This window comes from Pristiophorus japonicus, chromosome 6 (genome assembly GCF_044704955.1).
Source record: "Pristiophorus japonicus isolate sPriJap1 chromosome 6, sPriJap1.hap1, whole genome shotgun sequence".
In the NCBI taxonomy this organism is placed as follows: domain Eukaryota; kingdom Metazoa; phylum Chordata; class Chondrichthyes; family Pristiophoridae; genus Pristiophorus; species Pristiophorus japonicus.
This window is the reverse complement of record NC_091982.1, coordinates 175,437,002-175,452,400: the sequence shown is the minus strand read 5'-3', so window position 1 is coordinate 175,452,400 and position 15,399 is coordinate 175,437,002. Positions and strand designations below refer to the sequence as shown.

The 15,399-nt window shown below is 47.5% G+C and overlaps 1 protein-coding gene across 2 annotated transcripts in view; it reads left to right on the top strand.

The window, feature by feature from the left end:
• ccdc39 (coiled-coil domain 39 molecular ruler complex subunit) overlaps nucleotides 1-4,832 on the top strand; it is a 191,868-nt gene extending 187,036 nt beyond the window's left edge. Inside the window, exon 20 of one of the 2 annotated variants that reach the window (XM_070882270.1) lies at nucleotides 4,456-4,832. In XM_070882270.1, the coding sequence (XP_070738371.1) occupies nucleotides 4,456-4,633 (178 nt within the window). In that variant the 3' untranslated portion in view covers nucleotides 4,634-4,832. Of the gene's footprint in view, nucleotides 1-4,031; nucleotides 4,140-4,455 lie in introns of those variants that run through there. The other variant, XM_070882271.1, reaches the window with a different exon arrangement.
• Nucleotides 4,833-15,399: the final 10,567 nt, after the last annotated feature.

The window sequence follows — 15,399 nt, the reverse complement described above, 5'->3', positions numbered from 1 at the left end:
CGTTCCTGGGTCTTCTCAACTATTTCGGTAATTTTCTACCTAGTTTGAGTACATTGCTCGAGCCCTTGCACAGGTTGCTGAGAAAGAGTAACGACTGGGTTTGGGGAAAATCTCAAGACAGAGCCTTTGAGAAGGCCAGGAACCTGCTACGTTCCAATAAATTACTGGTACACTATGACTCATGTAAGCGGTTAGTGCTGGCCTGCGACGCCTCATCATATGGGGTCGGTTGTGTGCTCCAGCAAGCCAATGTATCAGGCAAACTCCAACCAGTTGCATACGCGATCAGAAATCTGTCTAAGGCTGAAAGAGCCTATAGTATGGTCGAGAAAGAGGCTTTAACATGCGTATATGGAGTTAGGAAAATGCGCCAGTACCTGTTTGGGCTTCAGTTTGAGCTTGAAACAGACCACACACCGCTCATTTCATTGTTTTCTGAGAGGAAAGCTATAAACACCAATGCCTTGTCCCGCATCCAAAGATTGGCACTGACATTATCCGCTTATGATTATATCATCTGCCACAGACCAGGCACTGAAAACTGGGCTGATGCGCTTTGCCGGCTACTATTGCCCACAACCGGGGTGGAAATGCCGCAGCCCGCAGACTTGCTGCTGGTCATGGATGCCTTCGAGAGCGAGGGGTCACCCATCACGGCTCATCAAATTAGGACCTGGACCAACCAAGATCCTGTACTGTCAAGCGTAAAAAGGTGTGTTCTAAATGGAAATTGGTCTGCCATTCCCAGGGAAATGCAGGATGCAGCCACCACAAAGATGAATTGTCTATTCAGTCTGATTGTCTGTTATGGGGTAATCATATTGTTATGCCAAAAAAAGGCAGGGTAACTTTAGTGCGAGATTTACACAGTACCCACCCAGGTATTGTCATGATGAAGGCCATTGCCAGGGCTCACATTTGGTGGCCCGGCATTGACTCGGACTTGGAGTCATGCGTGCATCAGTGCAACACTTGCATGCAGCTGTGGAGGCTCCGCTGAGTCTGTGGTCATGGCCATCCAAACTATGGTCAAGGATCCACATAGACTTTTCTGGCCCCTTTCTCAGCAAAATATTTTTAGAGGTAGTGGACGCTTACTCCAAATGAATTGAATGCATAATCATGTCATCCAGCACGTCCGCAGCCACTATTGAAAGCTTCCGGCCATGTTCGCCACCTATGGCCTGCCCGACATCCTTGTCAGCAACAACGGACTGTGTTTCACCAGTTCGGAGTTCCACGAGTTTATGAGCCGTAATGGCATCAAGCATGTCAGGTCTGCTCCTTTCAAACCCGCGTCTAACGGTCAAGCGGAGCGGGCTGTCCAAACCATTAAGCAGAACCTAAAACGCGTGACTCACGGCTCCCTACGGGTCTCGCTTGTCCCGCATTCTGCTCAGTTACCGGACGAGACCCCAGTCGCTCACCGGGGTCCCTCCATAGAACCTCGCGGTTGATAGTGTCAAAGGCCTTTGTAAGGTGGAAAAAGGCCATGTATAAGGGCTGGCGCTGTTCCCTGCATTTTTCCTGTAGCTGTCGCTCTGCAAAAATCATGTCCGTTGTGCCCTGTAGAGGACGGAATCCACAGAGTGACTCCTCAAAGCCTCCCTGATAAAGTGTGACATCCCCACTGACACCTGGGAGTCCCTGACCCAAGACCGCCCAAAGAGGAGGAAGTGCATCCGAGATGGTGCTGAGCACCTCGAGTCTCAACACCGAGAGCATGCAGAAATCAAGCGTATGCAGCGAAAATGGCGTGCAACAAACCAGTCCCACCCACCCCTTCCCTCAACGATTATCTGTCCCACCTGTGACAGAGTCTGTGACTTTTGTAGTGCACTGTTCAGCCACCAAAGAACTCACCAAGAGTGGAAGCAAGTCTTCCTCGATTCCGAGGGACTGCCTATGATGGTAAGGAATCACGAGTATCTAACGGTCCAGCTATCTGAGACAATGCGCAACAAGGTTATGTTCAATTACAAAAGTTTATTACCAACATTGGTCTGAAATCATAAGTAACACAGCCAATAACACCCAACCACTACCCACACCCCACTTTTTCCACCATTGACATCAATCACATGTTCAACATGTCCAGCAACACAATACAAAGGCAAAGTAGGAGCATGGTCCCCAGCCCCTATACATTGCAACAAATTGCATACACCCAGAGATATAACACAGCCACCACCCGCGCACATGCACCTCACTTTCCTTCCCCCCGCTCCTTCTCCCCACCTCTACTCCTTCCCCTCCTCGCTCCACGACGCCTGGCCGAGGAGCTCCTCAGGCTGTGCCTCATTGGGGGGGGGATGAAGGCAGATGCGTTGGTTGCACGGTACGGGAGCGGGGTGTGCCAAGGGGGCAACATTCTCTGACACAGAAGCAGGATCATGGTCCTTGCTCTCATCTGTCATTCACAGTAGGGGTCGAGTGCCGCGCTCTGGGACCCATGGGAGGGCAGTGACAGCAGTGTTCCTCGCATCCAGGGACTCCGCCATGCGAGGAATGTACTCGGTCCTGGTGGCCAGGTGTCGGTATGTGCCCCCCAAAGCTTCGATGAGCTGGTCACCAATGTCTACAGTCCTCCTGGACAACTGTACCATCGCTCCGCTGTCATGTCGCGCTCTTGGAACAGACCTGCCGCGTCCACGTGACCTCCGCGGGGTCGGCGCCCTCCTGGACAAATGGGGTGCCCTGTGGAGAGGTGCTTGGGGCCGGCACCTCCGGAGGTGGAGGATCAGTAGATGGTCTTGGGGTGGAATGGGTTCTGGAGCGTGGCGATGCAGGTTCTTTGAAGTCCGCGCTCTCATCCGTCGAGAATAGACCCAGCGGATTGACGGGCGACAATCGGAGCTCCTCAGCACCAGATGTAGTAGGATCATCCGCCGACTCCTGCCCCACACCCCCACCTTCTGGCCTCTGTGGTCTTGCCTGGGACAACGCTGCTGGCTGAGCTGCAAGACACAAACGAGATTGTTAGAGGAGACGGGGTTGCTATGGTGACAAGGTGAGTCCAGCGCCACACACAGCATATGCACGACAAAAGCATCATCGCAGACATCACATTTCATGACCATCAACACATTGTGCATTGCAATGATTTTCATTAGGCCAGCATTATTTCTATGACACTTTTAGAAATCATCCATCATATATGATTGGTCAGATATGAGTTGGTGTGACTTTATATCATGCAATGGTGTAAGCTTTACTCACGTGGCATCACTTCAGGGTCTGCAGATGCGTCCGTGGCTGTCTGGGGTTGCTTCCCCACGAATGCTAGCACTTGCACCTCCATCTCTGTGATGTCGCTGGGGACTGGTGGCCCCCCACCAGTTCACCTCTGCATGGACCTCACCGTCGATAGCTTCTTCTGTAAAAGGTGACAGGACGACATGGCATGAGATAATTGCGTGATATCATTGCTGGGTACTGTCACAGAGACTGATACAACACATAACCGACAGATGTAATCATGTTTATTCTGATTATTATCATTCTTTACCTAAAGATGTACACTGTGACCGCAGGCTTTGAGTAAAACATTCCCGGTAAAAGTGCAAGACCTCACATCTGCTAATAGTCACTCATGACTCTTACAAATCAAATTATATAAATATATAAGTACATGTAAATTAATGTAATACTTACACTTGCAAATCCCACAAGGTTGATCCATCGTTTGCGGCATTAGTTACCCTCACGCTATCTCGGTCCATATCCTCTGGTAGGCCTTTGGGATGGACTTCCCACGCCCTCCTTGTGTCAAATCACCCCAGCGTGACTCAACCTCCTGCAGGAGGGAGGCATTTGCCTCGTCTGACAACCTCCTGGCTCTGTTGTAGCCTCCAATGTGCTCCTCTCCCAACTCACTGCTCTCTCCAGCATCAGTCTCCACAGTGTGCTGTGATGCCTCCTCCTCGCTCTTCATTATAGGGCAAATTCAGTCAAATGTGTGGCTGTTAACAGCTACTTTATGTTTGCCTACTTGCTGTGAAGCTCTAAAGTCTTCCTCCTTCCTCCCAAAGCAGCCACACCACACCTAGCCACGCCTTCAGTTCCTTTGAGCTCCCTCTCGCTCTGTCTTCTCTTCTGCGCATGTCATGGTGACCCTTGACATACAGAATCGCGGGAATCGAGCGTTGCCATGCCGTTGCTAAGGACGGCCACACTTTACGGCAGAAGGTAAAAAAAATGTTACGCTACCGCCCATTTGATATCGCTCACGGTAACTCCCATTTTCAAAAATGTTTTGAGAATAGGCGAGAAGCCGGCGATCTAAAAACCCTTTTTTACCGCCCACACCGGAAATAACGCCCATTTTTGGGCGATAAGTTCAAAAGTGAAGGTTCTTGCCCATTGATTTTGAAAGTATTTCTATTTTTTATGAAAAGTTTTGGATTTTGAATATGTAGGAAAACAGAAGTAACCAGTGGACAAATTTTTTTTCAGAACTATTGCCTCTTCTCGAAGCAGTACTAGCTCACAGAACGGACGAACAACTGTGACGACTATTAATCTAGGTCTGGGTCTAACTGTAACTTCACCACAGACTGCATCGTCCCTGGGAACTCAATCCAGCAATGTAAAAAGTGGATCTTCCAATGCCCACAGCCAGAAGAGCCAGTGAGAAGTTATGATTTACCAAGATTTTAAATTAGTTAATTTGTTAAAAGCACTATGGAACAAACAAAAATTATAGCAATGAGTCTTCAAAATCCCTCTACACACAGAATTTGTTACATTATAAAAATCCATGATGTGCAGTATATGCATCAATACATGTAGCAATTTCTCAAGATTGAAAATAAATTCACACAGATTCAAAACTGGTTTTCAGCTTTACTTAATGGTGTCCACTTTTATTCTTGTACTGCATTTTATTTTTAGAAACCAATTCAGTCGCAGTAAATAGTTAGACGAGCTGCAAGCTCTGCAAAACCTGCTAACCACCACGCGGCAGAGGAAGATCGGTCCATGGTGGACCAAAGCAATTTCGAGCCTCAGAAAGAGGCAGATGCTGAAGTACACGTTGTGCACACATTTTCAACGAAATGTCCACCTATAATGCTAAACGTAAAATTGAATGGCTTACCCGTAGCCATGGAACTGGACACTGGCGCTAGCCAATCCATCATGAGTAAAAAGATGTTTGAGAGACTGTGGTGCAACAAGGCACTCAGACCAGCCCTGAGCCCCATCCACACGAAACTGAGAACGTACACCAAAGAGCTTATCACTGTCCTGGGCAGTGCCATGGTCAAGGTCACCTATGAGGGCACGGTGCACGAACTGCCACTCTAGATCGTCCCGGGCGATGGTCCCACACTGCTTGGAAAGAGCTGGCTGGGCAAAATCCGCTGGAACTGGGATGACATCCGAGCGCTATCACATGTTGATGAGGCCTCATGTACCCAGGTTCTTAACAAATTTCCTTCCCTTTTTGAGCCAGGCATTGTAAACTTTTCCAGGGCGAAGGTGCAGATCCACTTGGTCCCAGAGGCACGACCCATTCACCACAAGGCGTGAGCGGTATCTCACATGATGAGGGAGAGAGTGGAAATCGAGCTGGACAGGCTGCAACGCGAGGGCATCATCTCGCTAGTGGAATTCAGCGAGTGGGCCAGCCGATTATTCCAGTCCTCAAACGTGATGGCACGGCCAGGATTTGCGGCGATTATAAAGTAACTATTAATCGTTTCTCACTACAGGACCAATACCCGCTACCTAAGGCAGACGACCTATTTGCGACGCTCGCAGGAGGCAAGACATTCACCAAGCTCGACCTGATTTTGGCCTACATGACGCAGGAGCTGGAGGAGTCTTCAAAAGGCCTCACCTGCATCAACACGCACAAGGGACTGTTCATCTACAACAGATGCCCATTTGAAATTCGGTCGGCTGCAGCAATTTTCCAGAGGAACATGGAGAGCCTACTCAAGTTGGTACCACGCACAGTGGTTTTTCAGGACGATATATTGGTCACTGGTGGGGACACCGTCTAGCACCTACAAAACCTAGAGGAGGTCCTCCAGCGACTGGATCGCGTAGGGCTGCAGCTGAAGAGGTCGAAATGCATCTTCATGGCAACAGAAGTGGAGTTTTGGGGGAGAAAGATCACGGTGGACGGCATTCGGCCCACAGACGCCAAGACAGAGGCTATGAGGAACGCGCCCAGGCCACAGAACGTCATGGAGTTGCGGTCGTTCCTGGGCTTCCTCAACTATTTTGGTAACTTCCTACCGGGGTTAAGCACCCTCTTAGAACCCCTACTTGTGTTATTGCGCAAAGGTGAGAACTGGGTATGGAAAAAAAAACAAGTAATTGCTTTTGAGAAAGCCAGAAACATTTTATGCTCCAACAAGCGGCTTGTATTGTATAACACGTGTAAAAGACTCGTACTAGCATGTGACGCATCGTCGTACGGAGTCGGGTGTGTATTACAACAAGCTAATGTTGCGGGGAAGTTGCAACCTGTCGCCTATGCTTCCAGGAGCTTGTCTACGACCGAGAGGGCCTACAGCATGATTGAGAAAGAGGAATTAGTGTGTGTGTGTGTTCGGGGTAAAGAAAATGCAACAGTACCTGTTTGGCCTCAAATTTGAGCTGGAAACCGATCACAAGCCCCTCATATCCCTGTTGGCTGAAAACAAGGGGATAAATACTAATGCCTCAGCCTGCACTCGCGCTATCAGCGTGTAACTATACCATCCGCCACAGGCCAGGCACCGAGAACTGTACAGATGCTCTCAGTCGGCTACCATTGCCCACCACGGGGGTGGAAATGGCACAGCCTGCAAACTTGTTGATGGTCATGGAAGCATTTGAAAATGATAAATCACTTGTCACGACCCGCCAGATTAGGACTTGGACCAGACAAGATCCTCTGCTGTCCCTAGTAAAAAACTGTGTACTACATGGGAGCTGGGCCAGCATCCCCGTTGAAATTCAAGAGCTAATCAAGCCGTTCCAGCGGCGAAAGGACGAGCTGTCCATTCAGGCAGACTGCCTGTTGTGGGGTAATCGCATAGTGCTACCCAAAAAGGGCAGGGAAACATTCATCTTGGATCTCCACAGCACACACCCGGGTATAGTAATGATGAAAGCGATTGCCAGCTCCCACGTGTGGTGGCCCGGTATCAACTCTGACTTAGAGTCCTGTGTACGGCAATGCAGCGTGTGTGCTCAGTTGAGCAATGCACCCAGAGAGGCACCACTAAGTTTGTGGTCCTGGCCCTCCAGACCATAGTCGAGGATCCATGTCGACTATGCGGGCTCGTTTCTCGGTAAAATGTTCTTGGTGGTGGTGGATGCTTTTTCAAAATGGATTGAATGTGAAATAATGTCAGGAAGCACCGCCACCGCCACCATTGAAAGCCTGAGGACCATGTTTGCCTGCCTGAGGGCCTGCCTGACATACTGGTCAGTGACAACGCGCCATGTTTCACCAGTGCCGAATTTAAAGAATTCATGACCCGCAATGGGATCAAACATGTCACCTCGGCCCCGTTTAAACCTGCCTCCAATGAGCAGGCAGAGCGGGCAGTACAAATCATCAAACAGAGCCTTAAACGAGTCAGAGAAGGCTCACTCTAAACCCGACTGTCCCATGTGCTGCTCAGCCACCGCACGAGACCCCACTCATTCACAGGGGTGCCCCCGGCTGAGCTACTCATGAAAAGGACACTTAAAACCAGACTCTCGCTAGTTCACCCCAACCTGCATGATCAGTTAGAGAGCAGGCGGCAGCAACAAAATGTAAACGATGGTCGCGCCACTGTGTCACGGGAAATTGATCTGAATGACCCTGTGTATGTGCTAAACTATGGACATGGTCCCAAGTGGATCGTGGGCACGGTGATAGCTAAAGAAGGGAGTGGGGTGTTTGTAGTCAAACTAGACAATGGACAAATTTGCAGAAAGCACCTGGACCAAACGAGGCTGCGGTTCACAGACTGCCCTGAACAACCCACAGCAGACACCGCCTTTTTCGAGCCCACAACACACACCCAAAGGATCAACGACACCACGCCGGACCAGGAAATCGAACCCATCACGCCCAACAGCCCAGCAAGGCCAGGCTCACCCAGCAGCCCTGCAGGGCCAACAACAGATGAATACATGGCTTGAGCAGTGGTGCAGCAGGGAGGGATTCAAATTCTTGGGGCATTGGAACCGGTTCTGGGGGAGGTGGGACCAGTACAAACCGGACGGTCTGCACCTGGGCAGGTCTGGAACCAATGTCCTAGGGGGAGTGTTTGCTAGTGCTGTTGGGGAGGAGTTAAACTAATATTGCAGGGGGATGGGAACCTATACAGGGAGACAGAGGGAGACAAAAAGGAAGCAAAAGCAAAAGACAAAAAGGAGATGAGGAAAAGTGGAGGGCAGAGAAACCCAAGGCAAAGAACAAAAAGGGCCACTGTACAGCAAAATTCTAAAAGGACAAAGGGTGTTAAAAAAACAAGCCTGAAGGCTTTGTGTCTTAATGCAAGGAGTATCCGCAATAAGGTGGATGAATTAATTGTGCAAATAGATGTTAACAAATATGATGTGATTGGGATTACGGAGACGTGGCTCCAGGATGATCAGGGCTGGGAACTCAACATCCAGGGGTATTCAACATTCAGGAAGGATAGAATAAAAGGAAAAGGAGGTGGGGTAGCATTACTGGTTAAAGAGGAGATTAATGCAATAGTTAGGAAAGACATTAGCTTGGATGATGTGGAATCTATATGGGTGGAGCTGCAGAACACTAAAGGGCAAAAATCGTTAGTGGGAGTTGTGTACAGACCTCCAAACAGTAGTAGTGATGTTGGGGAGGGCATCAAACAGGAAATTAGGAGTGCATGCAATAAAGGTGCAGCAGTTATAATGGGTGACTTTAATATGCACATAGATTGGGCTAGCCAAACTGGAAGCAATACGGTGGAGGAGGATTTCCTGGAATGCATAAGGGATGGTTTTCTAGACCAATATGTCGAGGAACCAACTAGGGGGGAGGCCATCTTAGACTGGGTGTTGTGTAATGAGAGAGGATTAATTAGCAATCTCATTGTGCGAGGCCCCTTGGGGAAGAGTGACCATAATATGGTGGAATTCTGCATTAGGATGGAGAATGAAACAGTTAATTCAGAGACCATGGTCCAGAACTTAAAGAAGGGTAACTTTGAAGGTATGAGGCATGAATTGGCTAAGATAGATTGGCTAATGATACTTAAGGGGTTGACTGTGGATGGGCAATTGCAGACATTTAGAGAACGCATGGATGAATTACAACAATTGTACATTCCTGTCTGGCGTAAAAATAAAAAAGGGAAGGTGGCTCAACCGTGGCTATCTAGGGAAATCAGGGATAGTATTAAAGCCAAGGAAGTGGCATACAAATTGGCCAGAAATAGCAGCGAACCTGAGGACTGGGAGAAATTTAGAACTCAGCAGAGGAGGACAAAGGGTTTGATTAGGGCAGGGAAAATGGAGTACGAGAAGAAGCTTGCAGGGAACATTAAGGCGGATTGCAAAAGTTTCTATAGGTATGTAAAGAGAAAGAGGTTAGTAAAAACAAACGTAGGTCCCCTGCAGTCAGAATCAGGGGAAGTCATAACGGGGAACAAAGAAATGGCAGACCAATTGAACAAGTACTTTGGTTCAGTATTCACTAAGGAGGACACAAACAACCTTCCGGATATAAAAGGGGTCAGAGGGTCTATTAAAGAGGAGGAACTGAGGGAAATCTTTATTAGTCGGGAAATTGTGTTGGGGAAATTGATGGGATTGAAGGCCGATAAATCCCCAGGGCCTGATGGACTGCATCCCAGAGTACTTAAGGAGGTGGCCTTGGAAATAGCGGATGCATTGAGAGTCATTTTCCAACATTCCATTGACTCTGGATCAGTTCCTATCGAGTGGAGGGTAGCCAATGTAACCCCACTTTTTAAAAAAGGAGGGAGAGAGAAAGCAGGGAATTATAGACCGGTCAGCCTGACCTCAGTAGTGGGTAAAATGATGGAATCAATTATTAAGGATGTCATAGCAGCGCATTTGGAAAATGGTGACATGATAGGTCCAAGTCAGCATGGATTTGTAAAAGGGAGATCATGCTTGACAAATCTTCTGGAATTTTTTGAGGATGTTTCCAATAAAGTGGACAAAGGAGTACCAGTTGATGTGGTATATTTGGACTTTCAGAAGGCTTTCGACAAGGTCCCACACAGGAGATTAATGTGCAAAGTTAAAGCACATGGGATTGGGGGTAGTGTGCTGACGTGGATTGAGAACTGGTTGTCAGACAGGAAGCAAAGAGTAGGAGTAAATGGGTACTTTTCGGAATGGCAGGCAGTGACTAGTGGGGTACCGCAGGGTTCTGTGCTGGGGCCCCAGCTGTTTACATTATACATTAATGATTTAGACGAAGGGATTAAATGTAGTATCTCCAAATTTGCGGATGACACTAAGTTGGGTGGCAGTGTGAGCTGCGAGGAGGATGCTATGAGGCTACAGAGTGACTTGGATAGGTTAGGTGAGTGGGCAAATGCGTGGCAGATGAAGTATAATGTGGATAAATGTGAGGTTATCCACTTTGGTGGTAAAAACAGAGAGACAGACTATTATCTGAATGGTGACAGATTAGGAAAAGGGAAGGTGCAACGAGACCTGGGTGTCATGGTACATCAGTCATTGAAGGTTGGCATGCAGGTACAGCAGGCGGTTAAGAAAGCAAATGGCATGTTGGCCTTCATAGCGAGGGGATTTGAGTACAGGGGCAGGGAGGTGTTGCTACAGTTGTACAGGGCCTTGGTGAGGCCACACCTGGAGTATTGTGTACAGTTTTGGTCTCCTAACTTGAGGAAGGACATACTTGCTGTTGAGGGAGTGCAGCGAAGATTCACCAGACTGATTCCCGGGATGGTGGGACTGACCTATCAAGAAAGACTGAATCAACTGGGCTTGTATTCACTGGAGTTCAGAAGAGTGAGAGGGGACCTCATAGAAACGTTTAAAATTCTAACGGGTTTGGACAGGTTGGATGCAGGAAGAATGTTCCCAATGTTGGGGAATTCCAGAACCAGGGGTCACAGTCTAAGGATAAGGGGTAAGCCATTTAGGACCGAGATAAGGAGAAACTTCTTCACCCAGAGAGTGGTGAACCTGTGGAATTCTCTACCACAGGAAGTAGTTGAGGCCAATTCACTAAATATATTCAAAAGGGAGTTAGATGAAGTCCTTAGTACTCGGGGGATCAAGGGGTATGGCGTGAAAGCAGGAAGTGGGTACTGAAGTTTCATGTTCAGCCATGAACTCGTTGAATGGCGGTGCAGGCTAGAAGGGCTGAATGGCCTGCTCCTGCACCTATTTTCTATGTTTCTATGTTTCTATGTTTAACACGCCAACCCAGCGAGGGCACAGCCTACACACCAGAACAGACATTTGTACCGAGGCGGTCCACCAGGGAAAGAAAGGCTCCCGACCGCCTCACCTTGTAAATAGTTTTCACTTTGACTTTGCGGGGGAGTGATGTTGTGTATCTGTAAATCATGCACTCCCATGTTCCGCCACCAGGGAGCGCATCCCCTGAAGTCCCAAGGGATCCCAGCATCCCTTGGGAGCACTGTATATAAGCCAGCCCCTAAGGCCTGTTACTCACTCTGGAGTGTCTTAATAAAGACTGAGGCCACTGTTACTTTAACCTCCCTGTGTGCAGTCTCATCTGTGTTAGGAACACAACAATTCTTGTAAATCTTCTCTGCACCCTCTCCAGTGCCTCTATATCCTTTTTATAATATGGCAACCAGAATTGCACACAGTACTCCAAATGTGGTCTAACCAAGATTCAATACAAGTTTAGCATAACTTCACTACTTTTCAATTCTATACCTCTAGAAATAAACCATAGTGCTAGGTTTGCTTTTTTATGGCCTTGTTAACCTGTGTCGATACTTTTAGTGATTTGTGTATTTGTACTCTTCTATCCCATTTAGATTCTTATTTTCCAAGTAACATATGACCTCCTTATTTTTCTCACCAAAATGTAATAACTCACATTTATCTGTGTTGAATTTCATTTGCCAATTATATGCCCATTCTGCAAATTTATTAATGTCTTCTTGTATTTTGTTGCAGTCCTCTTCAGTATTAGCTATCCCCTCAATTTGGTGTCATCCTCAAATTTAGAAATCGTGTTTTTGATTCCAAAGTCTAAATCGTTAATATAAATTGTGAACAACACTGGTCCCAGCACTGATTCTTGTGGAACACCACTTCCCACTCTGAATAGCTACCTTTTACCCCTACTCTCTGCTTTCTGTCTTGAAACCAGCTTGCTATTCATTCTGCTACTGAGATAAGGGCTGTTTGGACACTGGAGGAATCAAGGGATGCAGGGATAGTACGGGAAAGTGGAGCTGAAGCCTTGATCTTGTTGAATGACGCAGCGGGCTTGAGGGGCCATTTGGCCTACTCCTACTCCTGCTCTTATTTATTATGTTCTTGAAGGGTAGTAGAAATCCGGAACTCTGTTCCCATAAAATTGAGGCTGGGGCCAATTGAAAATTCCAAAACTGAGATTGATAGATTCTTCTTAGGCAAGGGTATTAAGAGTGATGGAACCAAGGCAGGAAGACGGAATTTAGCTACTGATCAACCATGATCTAATTGAATGGTGGAATATGCTCAAGAGGCCAAATGGCCTCCTCCTGTTCCTCTGTTCCTACTTACTGTAATGACTTTTGTGAGATTGGAAGGGGAGGATATGCAGAAGGGATTAAACCTGGGCCCGCCTGTTGCTATGACTCAAATCACATTGGGTGGTGCCTTTACTCAGTGAGCCATTGGGAGGAGGGTCCAGTGACCCTGCTGGAAAATGCACGTGTGAGGCTTCCGGTGAGGACAGTGGAATAGCCCGTAGACACTCACTGTCGAGGTTCACACATAGAGATTAGGCACATGGGTCACATATTGGAGAGAAACTGGTGAGTGCAGAACAGAACCCAGCCAGAGTCAGCATCTACAGGGGAGGAGAGCAAGGGGAACCAGTGAGTGTAAAACTGAACCCAGCCAGAGTCAGCACCTTCAGAGGGGGAATGGGAGGGGAACCAGTGAGTATGGAACTGAACCCAGCCAGTGAAGGGGGATGGAATATAAAAGCAGAGAAGTACTGCTACAACTGTACAGGGTACCTGGAGTACTGCGTACAATTTTGGTCTCCTTATTTAAGAAAGGATATACTTGCATTGGAGGCAGTTCAGAGAAGGTTCACTAGGTTAATTCCGGAGATGAGGGGGTTGACTTATGAAGATACGTTGAGTAGGTTGGGCATATACTCATTGGAGTTCAGAAGAATGAGAGGTGATCTTATTGAAACATGGAAGATAACGAGGGGGCTCGACAAGGTAGATGCAGAGAGGATATTTCCACTCATAGGGGAATCTCGAACTAGGGGGCATAGTTTCAGAATAAGGGGTTGCTCATTTAAAACTGAGGGTTGTAAATCTATGGAATTGTCTGCCCCAGAGAGCTGTGGAGGCTGGGTCATTTAAGGCGGAGGTAGACAGATTTTTGAGCGATAAAGGAATAAAGGGCTATGGGGAGCAGGCAGGAAAGTGGAGCTGATTCCATGATCAGATCAGCCATGATCTTATAGAATGACGGAGCAGGCTCGAGGAGCCAAATGGCCTACTCCTGCTCCTATTTCTTATGTTCTTATGAGTCAGCACCTTCAGGGGAGGGGAGGCAGTGAGTGTAGAACTAAACCTAGCCAGAGCCAGCACCTTCAGGGGTGGAGAGGAGAGAAGGATAAAATAGTAGGAATTTGTGCAAGTGCCTTGTTCTCTCTCTGGATCCTAGAACTACTGAACTCAGTCTTCCCCATCTGAAGTCTACAGGCTCTAAAACGTCAGCTTGGTGTCCCTCAGTCCCTACTCCTTGATTTACCTCCCCTTCTCTCATTCTATTCTCCCCCTTGGTTGTGTTCCACACTCTGGGCCTTGGCCCTTCCCTGGGGATTCTCAGTATGAATAGGGAGGATGTGTTTTGAGACAGAATGTCCCAGCTCTTCTCCTCTTTCCCCCTTGGTTGTGTTCCACACTCTGGACCCTGGCCCTTCCCCAGGGATTCTCAGTATGAACAGGTGGGATGTGTTTTGAGACAGGATGTCCCAGCTCTCCACCTTTAAAAGGGACAAGGAGAGGACCAGCTGGGCTGAATGGCCCTGCTTTATGACATCACTGCAGTGCCTGGCAACCAACCTCCCTGAGTCCTGCTCATTATGGGCTGTCAGTGTTTAATGGAGCTTTACTCTGTATCTAACCCGTGCTGTACCTGCCCTGAGAATGTTTGATGGGACAGTGTAGTGTGAGCGTTACTCTGTATCTAACCTATGCTGTACCTGACTGGAGACTGCTTCAGGCAGACCCTAGATGCCAGCCCACACTGTAATATGTATGCGCACTAGGTCCGTGCAACAGAGCTGGTCTCCAATCATCTTGGTTAATCCTTGCCTCTGGACCAAGACCTAGCTCTGTCAAGCCCGTGTGGTGGCTGGTGTGCAACGGCCACCACACATTAAAAAAATCCACGCACAGGCACCTTCCACCCTTCAATATGTAGTTCGGGACCTGGAATGTGAGGTCCTTCATTGAAACATCTGTGAACTCATCCCTTTTTGATGTGGAAGCATGTCATCCTCGATATGAGGGACCGCCTATGATGATGATGATGTCTCCTGATTCTGCATTCCTTGTCCTTATTCATTAAGTCTATTATGTGATACCTTATCGAAGGCCTTTTGAAAATCCAGATAAACTGCATTACCCTTGTCTACTCTCTGTTACCTCTTCAAAAAATTCAATTAGGTTGCTCAAGCAAGACGTTTCTTTTTGAAATCCATGCTATTTATTATTATATTTTTAATTTCCAGATGTTCTTCTATTTTCTCCTTTAGTAGGGATCCCATTATTTTTCCTACCACCAATGTTAAGCTGACTGGCCTATAGTTCCCGGGACATGTTCTATCTCCCTTCTTAAATATAGGTCTTATGTTAGCTATCCACCAATCCTCTGGCACTACACTTTTTTTGAAAGAATTACTAAATGTGTGCAGTAAAACTTCTGCTATTTCTTCCCTAGATTCTTTTAAAATGCGCGGATGTAATCCGTCCTGATCAGGGGGTTTATTCTCCTTGAGTTTAATTAGTTTATTTAGTATGTCTCCCTGCTTTATTTTAAATGCAGTTAACATTACTAATTTCATTGTTTGATGTCATCACCTGTTCTATCTCTATTGATTTATGAACTGGAACTATGTGGGGATTAGTCCAGAAATTCTTGACTGTGCTGCCACTGAAATAACTCTTGAGTCTGAGTGGTACATGAATTGGACTAGAGTTCCAATTGCTCTGCACA